Source organism: Chenopodium quinoa, unplaced genomic scaffold (assembly GCF_001683475.1).
Source record: "Chenopodium quinoa cultivar QQ74 unplaced genomic scaffold, ASM168347v1, whole genome shotgun sequence".
In the NCBI taxonomy this organism is placed as follows: Eukaryota; Viridiplantae; Streptophyta; class Magnoliopsida; order Caryophyllales; family Amaranthaceae; genus Chenopodium; species Chenopodium quinoa.
In genome coordinates this window covers 1,256,853-1,273,621 of record NW_018743937.1, presented here as the reverse complement: position 1 = coordinate 1,273,621, position 16,769 = coordinate 1,256,853, and the positions used below count along the sequence as shown (strand labels likewise).

The following is a 16,769-nucleotide window of genomic DNA, read 5'->3' as shown; positions in this document are numbered from 1 at the left end:
TAATTCTTGAATAATTAGTGACCACATAATATTTAATGTTGAATCCTTTTTAATTCTATCTCGGTGCCAATGACACCTTAAACGCATAAAATGCCACAAATCCTATCCCTCGGTGTTAAAAATACCTTAAGTGCACTAAGGCACCAACATACAATTTATTCCTCGTGTACATAGACACTTATATAGCTCTTTCGTTATGCTTATAGCATCAATAAAAATTATATAAACCATAATAAAATTCCTTTTCAATATTCCAAACCAAATTAAACATTTAGTTTAATTAGACATGCTCTCTAACATGCCATAAATAAATATGTGGTTCATAAATAATATTCCAAACTATTATTTTCCATACAATAATCCATCACAAATAAATCATGCTTCATAATTCAATCACCAATAACATCCAAATCATAATTTTCAATCCAAATCTAGCATGATACTACTTGTAATCAATCAAACACATTTAGCATGCTACCACATTAATATAATTATACTAAGTACGCGAACGTACCTTGTATACGATCTTAAAATCGCCACGACTAATAGAAATCGCTCACTTCAAAGTCTCCTACAATTTAAAATCATAGAAGAGTATTAAAATCATCTCTACACAAATTTCCAGCAATATATACTATTATAAAACTCCTCATAATTTTAATTAAAATCATCTGAAATTATATTTAAAACATCATACTTTAATCCCAATTAATGGGTAATTAAAATTCCTTAAAGAAACTTGATTTTAAATGCTCTACTAAAAATTCCAGCACTATATTTTAATTAAAACTTACTGTAATTAAGCCTTAAAACACTTTAATCAAAGGTGTAAACCATTAAACATCATAACCCTTCAATAATTTATAAATCAAGAAACTAGGGTTTCAAATATTAGGGCTTTTTAATTAAAAACATAATCTGAAAATTAATTAACATAATACTCATAACCAAATATCAAAATCAAATCCCAAAACTCATAATTAACAATTAGATTTAGGAATAAATTGGTTTTTAAAAATAAAGATTCAATTTTTTTTATCCGAACCATGGCAACGACAGCCACCACGGCACAGCTGGGCTGCTGCCGCGCCCTGCCTGTGCCACCGCAGCTGCTGGTCGTGCGTCGGTAGCCTGCGGTGGTGGCCGGTGAAGTGTGGGTGGTGGCCGGCCGTGCCAAAGAGGAAGGGGAAGGGGAAAAGAGAAAGAAAAAGAAAGAAAAATAAGGAGAAAGGAGAGAGAAGTTTACCTTGGATTTTCTCCACTCTGGGCAAAGTTTGATTTGCCTCATGTGTGGAATATTTATACCCCTTTGTCTAGAAACCCTTTTTCCCTAACTTTCCTCTTTTAATTTTCCTAATCCCATCCCTAGTAAAACATTACTAAAATAAAACTTTCCTTAAATTAAACCCCAACTTAATTAAATTAATTAATTAAATAAAATTTTCTTTTATAATTATTTTCAAACTTATTTAAAATAAATAATTAAAATACTTCAAATAAAACAATTCAATTTAACTAAATACTTCTCAAAATATTTATTTTAATTAAAATACGTATAAGAATACGAGGTATTACATTTTTCATAAAATGTGCATTTTTTTCCACTAAATGTGCATAATTGCTTTTCAAACTAAAAAAAAAATAAATAAATAAATAATTGAATTTTCTAGAAAATCAAAAAATGTGTATTTATGTTCCAAACTTATGCAAATCGAATTTAAGTCTTTTTTTTTGGACATTTAGTTTAAAAAACATGCACATTCAATACAAAAATTATACACATAATATCCTTTTCATTTTAAGGAACTTCTCATTTGACCCTAAATATAATAGTTTTTTTCTCATTATGCACATATAATTTTTTTTTTCTACAAGAAAAAAAAAATATTGTTGGATTTTGGAAGGTGGGGATTTGGCGGATCTCAAACGAGGATTAAGGACCTGTTCACTTTAGCTTAATTTTAATTCGGTTTAGTTCAATTTAGCTCCAATCAATTCAATTCAGTTCAGGTTTAGTTCAGCTCCTAATTTCCTTCTCTCATAAAATATTCATTTCAGCTCAACTTAGTTCAATTCAGCTTCAATCAGTTCAGTTCAGTAAATGTTAATAGGCCCTAAATGCATATGGTGGTGTGGATATCCAAGTAGGGGGTGAGGCGTAAACAATTTTGGACTTGTATGCACTAGCAAAGATGAGGATAGATTTTGAAGCCACCGAGAGGATATGGATGAAAATCTTAAGCGGGGTTAGGATTCTAGGAAGGCCAACATCCATCTCGTCCAGTCCCATTGACATCCCTCTCAATGGGTCCTTATGGATTGCAACTTTGCAAGTAATTTAAGGCTAAAACGTCTCGCCAAAGTACACCAACTAGTTGAAAAAAGAACAATATCTTTTATTTATTGATACACTAAAAATAACTAATTTGCTGCATAAAATCTAATACACATGGTGTTTTGATCACATTGTGCTAACTGTACTCCCTAACACCCACAAACATCTCCAACCAATAACCATATGAACAACCAAGTATATGTATTCGGTATTTGTCATTTTGAATACACTAGAAAAAGGTAATCTGAAAAAGGGGGAAAAATGAGAGTGATAAAAGAGAAAAATAAAGAAAAAATATTCACAAATGAGGGAACTATTGATTTTTCAATACATTAACAGCTTTTACAACACTTAGAATTACATACATTCCAAATATTAACCTTTAAAAAAAAAATATCATCTCGGACCAGAGAGTTCATCAGGTCGGAGATTGGAAGTAGAGTCAACAACCCATTCTCCATTGTTGGGGTGAGGGAGGTTAGCTTCCTGGCGGAACATCTCTTCCTTTTGCCATTCTTCCCACCTCTCAGCCAAGCCATCACCCTCAAGCATTCTGACCACCTCCGACATTTTAGGCCGTTCCATTGGAGAGCTTTGGGTGCAAAGCAATGCAACTTGAATAAGCTGCTCAACTTCAGCATCAATATAGTTGCCCTGCAAATCACCATCAACCAAGGTCTCCAATTTCTTCTCTTTTAATAGCCCTTTAACCTGAAAAAGAAAGTAAAAAAAAAATTAAAAAAAAAAAGATCAAGAATCACATTAGTGAGAACAGAAAACCTTGGCAGTAACTAGATTAAAAAAGATTGCCATAACATATTTTAGGAAGTTCCCAAAGATTAGAGAAGATGAAATCCGTATATATACCCAATCAAGCAACATAACATCGTCATCATTGGCTAATCGGGCAAGATCAAAAGCTCTTTGTCCGGTGATGAGCTCTAGTAGCATAACTCCGTAACCGAAAACATCAGTTTTCTCTGACGATTTTCCAGTTGAGAGATACTCTGGTGCTATATGTCCAATGGTGCCACGTACAGCTGTAGTAACATGTGTATCTTTGTAGTCCATAAGTTTTGCCAAGCCAAAATCCCCAACAACTGCTTCATAAACCTCATCCAATAATATGTTAGCAGCTTTTACATCACGATGAATAATTTTAGGGTCACAATGATCATGCAAATAAGCAAGCCCTCTAGCAGCTCCCAATGCGATTCGCTTCCGAATATCCCAATCAAGTGGTGGGTGTGTCTCCGAACGTTCTACAATGAAGGGACAAGACAGATTTTACTACTTATAGAAGCAACAGGCAAATGAAAAATTCAAATGTAAAAGCAACAGGGATATAACAGCTAATATCATCATACAGAAATCATTATTAAGTAGCACTTCCAATGGATAGCTTCAATACTTGCATTAAATTTGCAACATCAAAAACCCTTACATTTGATCATGCTTAGATTTGGAGAGGTAAATATATCACGAGATATTGTAAACCACCAGGAATAAATAAAATTATAAAAATACCTCTCAAACAGGATGCAACACTTCCATTGGCCATATATGGATAAACAAGTAATCTTTCAGTGGGTGTCATGCAAAATCCACGCAAACGGAGCAGATTTCGATGGACAGCCATGCTAATCATTTCAACTTCAGTTTGAAACTGGAGTTCTCCACCTTGGGTGCGCTCCTCTTTAAGTCTCTTGACTGCCACAAGAGAGCCATCAGCCAATCTGCCCTTGTAAACCTTTCCAAATCCACCTCGACCAAGAATATTTTTGTGGCTAAAATTATCAGTTGCAACTTGCAGTTCTCGCAGGGAGAACCTTTTGAGTTGTCCCAGGTGAACTTCTGGATCTTCTTCAGCTGAAATCAGTGAAATTACAACATTGGATTAATGTGTCACGATGTTTTAATGTCAATAAAAGCTGTATTTCAGGTTTCCACTAACCAGGCACATCAAAGAAATGTTCTTGTGGCTTCCTCCGTCGCCACCAAGCAAGGGCAATTGCAGGAGCTGCAAATAGTAAAGCAGCACCTGCAGCAACTCCTCCAGCAATAGCTCCAGTGGCACTATTGGCAACTGAAAAGGCATTTGGAAGATGCATCAAACACTGAATCATATACTGGACAATTTTTTTTTTCAGTTTATGAAAAAATTCTTCAGTTATCTAGGGGCAGGGAAAATAAGCAATCACATGGGTCCAGTTATAGAAATCAACACAGCCAGCATAAATATACACTAGTGGCAGGGGAAGCAAAAGGGTACAGCAAACAGCTTAAACACTATAACCATCCAACTCAATGAACCCTAAACCTCCCATCAATCACTTAATTAGGTTCAGAAGACAATTGCTATTTGAAAAAAATATTACCAGAAATCAAACATAAGGAAAATGAAAATCAAACCAAAAAAGTGGATTTAATATTGGTGAGCTTTAAAAAGTAAAAGGCAATTTTCGCCTAACAAATCAATTAATAAGTACTTAAATATCATTATGAAATGAAATTGGGAGTTAACAGATTACATAATACATACTTCAGGAAGATCAACGTTAGAATAGCACCATAAAGTCAAAGGCAAACCTGAATGAGAACTTGGCGGTGAAATTGGACCAGTTGGAGTAACTGCTGGCATTTTCAAATTATTACCATTAAAACTGAAATCAAGAGACATAACAGCAAACATAGAAAACTTAGCATCAACTTAAAATCATTTAAATCAAGAAGAATATACAAGGACAAGTTGGTTAACCTTATGGGGGTAAACATTGAAAAGGATCCGTTAGTAGGAACATTTCCATGCAAGTGGTTGTATGATAAATCACTGCAAGCCACATTTGGGAAATTAGAAATTTATACACCTCTTAACAGTGCATAGAAAACTTATGCGCCTAAGAAGCACTGCAATTTCTGACATTGAAAAAGTAACATGACACTCACAGGACTTGCAGGGTAGTGATACCAGTTAATGAATTTGGTATTTCTCCTGACAAGGTGTTGTTGTTCAACCGCCTATCCGTGCAGAAAAGTCATGCAACAGAAACTGTTAGGAATTAGGACAAAATGACAGTTTGAAGGCATATGCAAAAGAAATAAAGCATTCTTAAAGAGCATGCTAACTGTATAAAATAACAGAGTAACTAACAATAAATATAATCTAAAACATATTTTTAAGTAGACTCACAAAAAAAGAACAGAAAACAAATAACATATATACACCAAAAGTAACGAAGATCATATAAAGCATGATGTTTGAGACAAATAAAGAAAATAAATACCTTAAACCCAACCACCCAATTACTTCTGATGATTTTTCAGAAGAATCAGAACTACTGATACAGGATGCCTACATGGCTACATCTAATATGGTGGCCTCAAGATCTAAGAGAAGAATCCAACTGCACCTTTTTCTTAGCAACAATAGTCACTTTTTTCTTTTATCTTCTGTTCACTATAGATATGACATTTAAGAAATTGTTGAAGAATGTGAGGTGTAAGATAAAGTAAGAGAGAAAATGCAAAAAGGTGGGTTTGTGTAAGAAAAAGGTGGGTTGGTGTAAGAAGAGGGTGAATAAAATAAGAGAGAGAGAGAGAGAGAGACAGAGAGAATGAAAAGGTAAGATGGTAAAAGGGGTATACCATAAAAACCAGAGTGAGTAGAATATAAAAGAATGGCCTAAGATGGAAAGTGAGTAGAACAAAAAAGAACGGAAGGAGTATTAAGGATATGAAACATGCAATTTGACATATATGAATCCACATTACCCTACTGTTGCAAAGGTTTATGTTATTTTGGATAAGAAAGGTTGACACTTTCCCTCCTTTACCCTAGCTCCGCGAAATTATTCCATTTCAATTAAGGAATGGGCCTACAAATCATCCGGTCTTACATGGTTTTTTATTTATATAATTTTAATTATTCATTCAGCTTAAATTCTGTAACTTTTCTTTCTCATTGTTGGGAGTTCTTGTCTCTCCTATTGTGATTTTTTTTTTTAAACAACAAGTCATGGTCAAGTTTACAACTCTTTGTATTTGTTCAGGGGTCCCCTATCCCACCTTCCAAAGGAACCTCAGAAACATGATGCATTTGAGATGGTGATGGTAAAAGAAAATGTGGAAGGTAACGTTGTAATATTAGAGAGATATTACAACTTTTGACCTACCTCTCTCCTGTAAGTGTGTTAGCTTCAAATTAAACTAAAACATAATACAAAATGATAAATTGGCTTCCATATAATTAATCAGTTCAAACATTGCAACATAATAAGATGTTAAACAAGGAAAGCCAATAACAAGTTCATCAGATCTTCCTTTTTACTCAAGATAATAAAAAAATTTGATCCCACCATGTAATAGCAGTGTAGCACTGAACAATTCTTCAAAAGGAAAATTAAAATTTTTAGAGAAACCAAACATTTAGGAGAACGTTCAACATTAGTCATGAGTCAAGACCTAGGATAAAAGATTCAAAGGTCAAGTGCTAACAGACATGCCTATACATTATGACCCTGTGTAATTTGAAAGGACTAAATCAAAATCAGCTCATTATTTGTTATGCAGTTCTTATTTGTTGAACAAATGAAAATGACAGTTGCTTTTCAAGTCAAAGATTTCATAGAGTTTTTATTGCAGAGATAATGATATACTCAACTGCCCTTGGCTACCTGTTGAAGTTTAAACAAGCCTATTTATCCACACCAGGTTCATTTCAGTTTATTTTATAATAAATGTAAAAGTTCAAAAACCATGACCTAGAACAAATTTTATCATCATAATTTCATTTTTACAAATTGATGAGAAATTCAGAATTGTCAAAACTCAAAAGTCAAGTCATGTGTCAGAGAGATAAGAAGGGTATTTTTGGTCAACTCTGTTTGACACAATAGTCAGGGAATGAATAAGTACCAAAAGGTTTCTCAGCAACTGAAGCTGAAGCTGTAAGGGCCTGCTAACACTCTATGGCATTCTTAAATTGGTTTACTGCTATCATAACAATACAACAAGTACACAAAGATATATGATATATCATCATTATATCTTGATTATCCTAACAGGTTTCGGGACAGTGATAATTGATTTAATGCAGAAAGAAATAAAGTGATACAGTGTGCACACAACAATAATCTTTAAGGGAAAAAAAGGGGGAATAAGGAAATTCAATCTGAACAACAGAGATTGAGAAGCATTCATACAAGAACCGCAATTTCTGGAGCTTGCCCAACGTATCAGGAATGGGACCAGAAAGATTGTTCAGGTAGAGATCCAAGCTCACTAAGTTTGTCAAGTTTCCAAGTTCGTATGGTACTGTCCCACTAATGTTATTGCTGTAGAGCTCCCTGTCAAAGAAACAAGAAGAGAATTATTAGTCTACACGGCCTGAAAAAATTCTGCAAAACACTCAAGAAACAACAAAGATTATACAAAAAAAATATGAAAAGTAAACAAGATTATTGATTCATTCTACAAATTACTAACACCTTCACTTTCATTAACATAAACTGTATTTTGAAAAAAAAAAAATACACTTTTACATTTAAAAAATATAATAAAAATAATTTAATAATGAATATAGACGGAATATTCCTAAAGATGCCTTCTTCGGTGGCTGGCGTACCATTTTGCACATATCCCTACTTTATAAAAAGTAGAAAAAAACTCTTATGAATAGTGTTCTTCCAATTATACCCTTCAAAATGTATATTTACATAATTATCCCTATTAACCTTAAAATCTAAGTTCATCCATTTCTTTCTCCTAAACGCTCTTTTCTCCTCCTCTGCCTTCTCCGTTGAAGCGACCTATGAGTTCTCCATTGAACTAGTTTCTGAGGTGAATTAAATTAATTAGTTTATTTATTTTTAAACTATTGAATTTCAAAATATACAATATGTGTTTATTGTTAACTTTATGGTCTACTTTTTTTTCATTGGAAATCTGAAATGCATGTATCTGAATCAATTTTATTTTTGCTTTCTACACTTTCTTTCACTTTGGTTTAATTGAATTTTACAATCCAATTTAGTCAATGAATTGAAATTGAATTGAGACGATTTGATTGTAGAAAGGAGTTTGTTAAGGAGACACCATTGTTGGAGTTTGGTGAAATTGCAAAAACCTTAGAAATGGTGGTTTGGGAGAGTGAGGAAGAAAGTGTTAAACTTTCAACGGGTTGATCGTACTTAGCGTGCGGCCATAGATACCAATACCTTACCCCAAAATCACCTCTCTTATCCTGTAATTTTTCAATTGTATTACCTTTTGAATTTATTTAAGTTTTTTGTTTTTTTTTTCCTTAATTTTAATGTTTAGGTATAGAATTTGATTGCTTTAGTGGTTTTATTTGGTGGACTCCTAAATCAACGAATTGAACTAAGGATCAATGGAAGTACAGTTGCCGAAATTCTCGGACGATCAGGTAGTTCATTCTTGTAAGTTTACTTGCTGAATAATTTCCATTTTAGAGTTAATATGCGATTTTAATAAGTGATATTCATTTTATGTAGTGGTTGTTATATGCTAATTATGTTATTCATTATTGATTTTCAATTCATCTTAAGTTTTCTCCCAAATTCTTAGCCCAAAACCCCATTTGTAATTCTTTCGTTAGCTTAATCTTTCGAATCTTTTCATAAACAGAGTAGTTTATTTTATATGTTATTCGATTTCTTTTGATTTTTAAATGCAGAAATGTAATTTGGCCTAGCATTTGAATGTTGAAGAATGGGAAATCCTCTTCTTCTCTCTATTCTTGTTCATTTGGAGTAGAGCAGCAATATTTTCATTCTTTTACAGCTTCTAAGAATTTCGAAAGTTTTATCATTAAGAATGATGCCCGAGGTTGGATTTTCCTCAATACTATGAATTTTATGTAATCAAGTAGTAAGGCAAAACTTCTTTTCCTATCAAGTTCACCACAACCACTAGCAATAGGATTTATTTTGTTATTTCTTTTAATTATCGAATGTCTGAGATTAGGGTACTTATTGGATCATCCTTTGGAGTGTGTGTTTGGATTTTGGTTAGTTATCAGATCAAGAGTTTATGCCTTTTGAGATTGAAATTTGAATTATTAAATTATATTGGTTAAGAGACAATTGGTGTAATTTTGTGTGCTTTTTGGTAAATATGGATTGGTTTTGACTTACCCCTTTCTTTCTCTCTTTTCTGATATCTTAGCCATGATAATGCTCTTTGGTCAAGAAGCAAATCGTCGACAACATGCATGATGCCTCCATGGAGAAGGTAGATAAAAAGATCAAGGGTAATAAGGAGTGAACATTTTGTTAGGCTTCTTGGTGAAATATAAAACTATATTGAACAATACTTCTATGTAGCGGAGAAGAGTTTACCATGGAAGTTTCTAGGCTCATCTCAATAATAGCTTATTTGGTGCTCACAAGATTAGGAAATTATCACATTAATACTAGGCCGAATACTGTGGAGTACTAGAAGATGGTGTGACAAAGCCTAGCTACAAAAGGGTGACCAAGAAGTATATTGATGGTTGGAGGTGGCAAATCCAATTGACGAGAACTTGGTGTTATATAAAATGTGAACGAAGATTATTCTTTAATTGTTTAATATTGGGTAGGATAGAAGACATTTCAACCTTTTCAATTTGAATTTTGATTATGAATTTTAAAGGTGTAACATGATTATGTATGTAGATTTGCGAGCTCATATATATGTCAAGCACTTGAATTTCTAATTAATGTTCTTTTGTGAGACTTCTACTATTATACACTATAATTTTCAACATTTAGTGTGCACATTCATATACATACTGACGGAAACTTAGAATTATAGTGTCATAGAGCTCCAAAATAGTCTATATTCTTAAAGCAATTCATCACGAGCCTCAATTTTCTTATATCTAACCATAAAACACACACTATCGGGGCTAGCTATTTCGCGCGCATCGCGCGCGTCGGACCCCCTAGTAGTACAAAAGGTTGTACTGCTGATAACAAATAGCTGAGGTTGTATTATTTTGCACACACCGTTAATAGTTTATATTATTTTAAGCCAATTTTCCTTTCTCTCCCTGTCAAAAATAGGTAAATAAATAAACCTTGCCTATTCCTTCCATATTCCACATGCTTCCACCCATCTTTCTAAAAATGTATACTCACTACAGTCCTTATGGCCATGGAGTAATAATAATCACAGGAGAAGTAGAAACAGATTTGCAATGTGCTACAGATTCATATAAACATTATGAAAATTGGTTTATGGGACAATCCCTGATAATGTTTAAACCAACATAATTTTTGCACAAATACCAAGAAATTAAGTGCAACCTTTAAACATATACTTCCTCCGTTTCTATTTACATGACTAACATTCTTAAAATGGAAATGTCATATTACTTGACTCATACTATATGTGGTAAACTTTTAGTGGATAAATTCTCTAAATTACCCTCAAAAAGTGTACATTGGGGTAACTTTGGGGGTAAAAGGAAGGTCATGTGCAACAAGGGCCACAAAATTACAATTTCTCTCTCCTCTCCTTAAATATTGTGCTCAAGGCTATGGGTCAAGTAAATAGAGACGGAGGAAGTGTAAACTTAGCACAAAAGATGTTAACACCTTAATGTAACCTTAGCTCAAAACATCCAGGAAATGGAATCATGAGCCAAAAAATATCAGTATCTCCCAATCCACAAAATAGATTTTTGTCGATGAGCTTGTGTTTGTTTAGAGAGACCACAATAAATGAGTAAAATGAATTCTAGGTATTTATAATATTCCACCAAAATTGCTCCAGCTACCCACATGTGGCTCACATCATTCAAGGTGATCCAACCTAGCCAAGCATAACTACCTAGCCAGGTTGAAATCGACCCCCCCCCCCCCCCAACAAAAAAAAAAAAAAAAAGCCCATGAATGACCTTATAAATACATTAATTGGCATTACCTCTGACCGTTTTTTTAGAAAGCCTCATTCAAATTGCCAAAAGCTCAACAACAATTTATAGTAAACAATAATCAAGACCAACTACTTGCATAGATATGGGTCAATCCAACAAGAGCAGTGAAAAAAAAAACAGCCAGCAATCTAAATTAATTAGTAATACTTACAAGTACTGAAGATTTGGGAGTTGACCAAGTTGTGTAACAAGTTGACCAGTTAGGTTCGCATTGCCAAGATCACTGAACATAGACATTAAATATTTTGATGATAAACAACTAGTTCAGAAGAATCCATGAGCTAACAGACAGTACTCAAACAGAATTTAGTAGCTTACACTCTGGTGACGCTGTTTTCACTGTTGCATGTAACATGGAACCATGTGCAGGGATTTACAAGGGTGGGATCCCAACTTTGCAATACACCATTAGGATCAGCCAAACTAGACTTGAGTGCATTCAAAGCATCACCTGTTTCACATGCACAATGCCACCACCATCAGGAGCTAATACATACAAGCAATACAAGAATTTCAGCAACAGCTTTTATACAATAACAGATGAAGGTAAAAAATCGTAAATAATACATATATCCATAAGGAAGTTCAACTTGCTTAGAAGAATGATCCACATGACAGAATTAGCATAAACAAATTTCTAGCTCAAGGAAAGAACGAAGTATAGAACTAGCACAATCCATCATCTCTCAGAAAAGTGCACTTTAAAATCACTTTCTCCAAAATTTGGATGACTCACAACTAAGAATGTAATTTAGACACATTTCAGAGTACTCTAGTAAAAGGAAAGAAAAGGACACTAGAAAAAAAGAAAGCACTAGCAATGTACAATATCTATATTTCAAATATAGAAGCAGATATGTTAAACAAGTTGAGGAGTTAGAAAGATGTCACTCCCAAGAGTCCCATCTTCATTTTTCACATATAAGCAGCCTCAAAACCAGCTACTCGTACATTTTTAGAATTGAAACTGTCCTAAAATTATAAGCAATTTAGATAATTGTATTGTTTATGAGCACCTCAAGTATCCAACTTCTCCTATTATCTTATGGTCTAAGCTGAGGGGTCAGAAAAATACTACTCGACGTTGCATTCTTCAGATATAAGCAGCCTTGGAAATGGGCTACTAAGCATTAAGAACGGAGATCCTCCTTAATACCATCAATATTTGAAATTATCACGAGTGCATTTAGTGTCCAACATCTCATGCTATCCTATATTCTATGTTCTATTCTCAATGATCAACCCTCACCTTAACAAAAAAGAAATGACATTTAACTTCTTCCCTTGATTAACAACGGGCCGGAAAAAAACATAAGAATTACTAGACAATTGTAAACCATAAAAATTCAAACCTGCAATACATAATTAAAGAGATAGAAAAATATACGGGAACAATTATTTCATTGATAATTTGTGGGTTACAACTCTCGTAGATCTCTTGATTCCTCTCTCCAAAGGGCTAGGGTTTTGATATTATAAGTACGGGACGTTGTCGGCTTAATCCATACTATGTACCTCCAATGTTTGGTAGTAGGGAGGAGATGGAGTCTTTGAGACTTATTCCATCTGAGCCTCCTTTAAACCCTATAAACGACCTTCTTTATATAGAGTGTCGTAGAGTAAAAGATAATAATCTATGAGATTCTGAAGATAAATATCTTATAATTTGTGATAATAATTAACAAAATTTCGGTGTCAACAACAATCATTAGGCAATTCTTTCCATCAAAATGGGGTCAAAATCTTTACATCATCTTATTCATAATCACAAGAGGAACCTAAACTAAATTCAAACAAACACAGGTAATGAATTGAACTCAGGCAAACTCGGAGCGAAAGACAAGAACTAACCTTCGGCATTGGGAGTAACATAGTGGAAGTAACTAAAGACCAAAATCAAATGCAGGAAAGCCCAAATGGAGGAAACCCCTTGCTCCATTTCGTCTTTCGGATCGTCTTGAATGAGCAGCGCACATAACCCAACTAATAAAATTCACCGAAATCCTCTTTAACTGTTCAATTCACAAACATAAACCACATAAAAATCTGCAAATAATCAAGGGTAATCATCAAGTCAATCAAAGCACACCACAGTCAACTCTCACTTTCTCTCTCCTCCCTAATAAAGCATTAATGCAGCAAATTAACAGCAGAAAATTCTGGGTTTTTTTCTAATTAGATTGAATTAAATGCTGCAACAACAATCAATCATAAAAAACAACAAACACCCATTATAATAATTCATATTTCAAAAAAAAAAAACCCCAAAAGCAGAAACACTCAAAAATCCACATCAACAAGCTCAAAATCAAAATTGGGCAAAAGGGAAATCGCAACTCACGATCAAAACCCGTTATCCGGGAAAAAACACTGTTCTCAGTGCCGGAAACAACTACCGGCGGCAAAGACGATCGGCGGAAATCACGGCGAAAAAAGAGGAGAGAGAAAGTAAAGCACAGAAGTTGAGTTGGGTATTGGGAAGAGGAGAGAGAAAGAAAGGAAACAGCAGCAGCAACGAGGAGGAGGTTTGCCTGAGAATGGCGACGAAAGGAAGAAGGAAAGAGAAGAGAGAGAAAGTGAGAGAGAGAGTAAGACTAGTCAGCGATTTCTGGCTGGTCAGCGTACGAGTATTCCTACTTCCCACTTCTTCTTCTACTACTACTAGTCGGCTTTTTCTTTAATTCTTGTGGTTAAATGACAATTTTGACCTTTGACTTTGTTGTTTTCTAGTACTCTCACTTTTTGAATTTTCTGGGGGTGTTTTCGTCATTTTTGTTATTTTGTGATTTAAACGGTCTACTACATACGTTTTTTAACCAATGTTTCCTCCCTAAGTCTATAATTTGACCTTCACTTTTTTTTTTTTTTTTTTTTTTTAAGGATGTCCACCCGCTCTATTAGAGCTTAGTTCCAACTTCCAAATACATCTGAATCAATGTCGAGAGTAGTGTCATTTGGTGTAGAGCGAGTGTGGATCAATTATTGTCCCATGGAAATTTATCCTTATATACTTTTGGACTCTTTGTCCATTAATTAATATTGTGCATCGGCAGTTTTCATAAAAAAAAACTACATCTGGATCCGACTCGAGTAGCACACCTGGCTTATGGTGGGTGAGTCTCACAACAACAGTTTTTGCATATGGTGAGGCTCGACCCCGAGACCTCTCAATTTGACCTTTACAATATTCATTCACGTTAAACATATTTTAAAGAACATAGACCCAAAAAAAAAGAACATTAGGCATATATTTAAAAATATAGGCAGAAACACAAACTTTTTTTTTGTCAAACATATGGTTCTTTTTCAAACACATTCAACCACCCGAGTAATCATGAAAAAGAACATGTTCTTTAATGTATTATAATGTTCTTTTTGTAAAGACTTTATTTTTCTTAGAGGTGATAAAAAATCGGGTTGGGCCGAGCCTTAACACAATTTCTCGTGCCCAAACCCACAAAAAATTAGCTAGTTATTTATGGCTAGATTCTAGTCTAGGCATCATCCCCTACACCCCTCTCTAAACACATCGTTTAACACCCCTTCCCCCATCTACCTACTTTCATAGTTTCTGCAGTACTATACCCTCACAAAATGCAGCATACTATTACTCCCTAAAATCCTAAAAAAATTTCAGTAACTTCCTCTACCCCACAAATATATATACCCAAAAAAAAAAAAAAAAAAAAAAACATCTCTTTATTTTCCCTCTCCATTATCTCTCTCATCTAAGCTTTAAAAATTCAACCATGGCGGACATTAGAGACGAAGTCAAACAACCGAAGCAAATTTTACCGAAAAAAGTAGCGAAAATCAAAAGAGTAAGTATAAATGTTCATATAACTTTTTTTTTTTAAAAAAAAAAAAAAACTAATTTTTTGAGAATTTATTTGTGATTGTGTTTCAGGAAACAAATTGATAGTTTAATAACTGAAAATGTATATATGTAAGTATTTATGTTAATAATTCATCAATTTCAAAGTGATTATTTCGAATAATTAGTAAAATTAACATCTACTTGCTTCAATTTCATTTTTCAGTTTGGAGAAATCTATTTCAGAGAACAGAAACAACGATTCTTCAAAAATGTAAGTATATTACTCAAACTTCTTAAATTTACAAGAATTTATTAAAAAAAAATTATTAAATGGTTTATAATGTAAAAATTGAGATGATGGTGAAACACCTCTACAAAAAAAACCGGCGAACAAAAATCTCCTATTGTAGATCCAACACTTTCAAAGATATACAAGCGTTAAGGCTGCAGATGTAAAAATAGTGTCTCGGATGCTTAGGTAAAATGAACAATTATAAAGCACTATATGTTCATTTTCATATCATATTATGAAAATATTCACATGTTTACCTATAATTACATGTTAATATGTATTTATTAACATATTCAGATTTGATTTTTTTTTTTATTTTAAATATGTGTTATTAATTTGTATAAAACATTATGAACGCATGCATACAAAACTTGGTAATACATTCAAATGTTTTTTTAATAGTTTATATATGTGCATTTACATTTATTAATATGTTCATTATTTTTAAATATTATGAGCATTTTTACATACATATATGAACATTTTTAAATGCATAATAAACAAAGCTAGATTATAGTTTTACACCATTTTAAGTGAAACATTTGATGGAATTTAGAGATGGATATGCTATTCATATTTTATAATTCATATATGAGCATCTACCTGTAAAAAAATATGCCATTTATATTAAAAAATAATGTTCATTTGTAGATACATATATGAACATATATGAAATACATACTGAACATTTTTTTTTTCTTCATATAAATTGATATAATCTATATTGTAGTGATGTGTCATTTAAAGTGGCAATGAGGATTACACAAATTGTGAAGTTTACATTATGAAACACATGGAAACATTCACTGGTGATCAAAATAAAAAATGGATTTGTGACTTAAACCCAAACAATGTTAGTCCATCAAATGATCATTTACTTAAAATATATCGTTCATTTATATATTATTAAATAACAATTAATATTATATTATATATTCATTTTTACCAACAGGTAGACCAAATCAGGAAGCTGGGGATGCAATACACAACTCAACTAATGCTTTTGAAGAAAACACTGAATGTAGGATCAACAAAAGATTATCAAGAAAAATTACAAAAGAGTAGTATTACATGTTCATTTATAAATTTATATAGTTCATTTATACAAAGATATATGTTCTTATATGTGTTCAATAGAACTTATAGATTTTACTCGCTTAAGAGTCTTTATTTGGTATTTCTATTTTTTTAATAGAATTTGATATTTCTTTTTTTAATATTGTATGTTAAATAGCTAGTATTTCTTTTTTTAACATATTTAATAACTCGGTGTTTTGTATCTATGAAATGTTCATTTGCAAATAATTTACATCACTAACAATATTAAGGTTGAAAGAAAACATTGCTTAATAGAAACACAACCTTAGATCCATTACATGATAAA

At 32.9% G+C, this 16,769-nt stretch overlaps 1 protein-coding gene and 1 long non-coding RNA gene across 2 annotated transcripts; one reads left to right on the top strand and one right to left on the bottom strand.

The window, feature by feature from the left end:
• Positions 1 to 2,517: 2,517 nt before the first annotated feature.
• Positions 2,518 to 13,937, bottom strand: LOC110688695 (BRASSINOSTEROID INSENSITIVE 1-associated receptor kinase 1-like). Its single transcript, XM_021865436.1, has 12 exons — positions 13,618 to 13,937; positions 13,128 to 13,288; positions 11,595 to 11,727; positions 11,428 to 11,499; positions 7,537 to 7,680; positions 5,282 to 5,353; positions 5,094 to 5,165; positions 4,925 to 4,998; positions 4,290 to 4,421; positions 3,863 to 4,204; positions 3,203 to 3,597; positions 2,518 to 3,046 (listed from the first exon to the last, which is right to left on the bottom strand). Exons 2-12 carry the CDS (start codon positions 13,213 to 13,215, stop codon positions 2,732 to 2,734), a joined length of 1,839 nt encoding a protein of 612 aa, XP_021721128.1. The 5' UTR covers positions 13,216 to 13,288; positions 13,618 to 13,937; the 3' UTR covers positions 2,518 to 2,731.
• A 1,136-nt stretch (positions 13,938 to 15,073) lies between these two features.
• LOC110688788 lies at positions 15,074 to 16,470 on the top strand. The gene is made up of 4 exons (XR_002504669.1): positions 15,074 to 15,097; positions 15,184 to 15,222; positions 15,317 to 15,364; positions 16,338 to 16,470. It is a non-coding gene; the product is annotated as an uncharacterized LOC110688788 (long non-coding RNA).
• The last annotated feature ends 299 nt before the right edge of the window (positions 16,471 to 16,769 follow it).

What these genes read in the sequence shown, in the direction of transcription:
- LOC110688695 (XM_021865436.1), bottom strand. Translation starts at nt 13,215, where the DNA reads ATGGAGCAAGGGGTTTCCTCCATTTGGGCTTTCCTGCATTTGATTTTG. An exon ending in GAAAACAGCGTCACCAGAGT is followed by an intron (nt 11,500 to 11,594) that starts GTAAGCTACTAA and finishes GTCTATGTTCAG; the next exon opens with TGATCTTGGCAATGCGAACC. An exon ending in TGTTGCATCCTGTTTGAGAG is followed by an intron (nt 3,598 to 3,862) that starts GTATTTTTATAA and finishes CCTTCATTGTAG; the next exon opens with AACGTTCGGAGACACACCCA.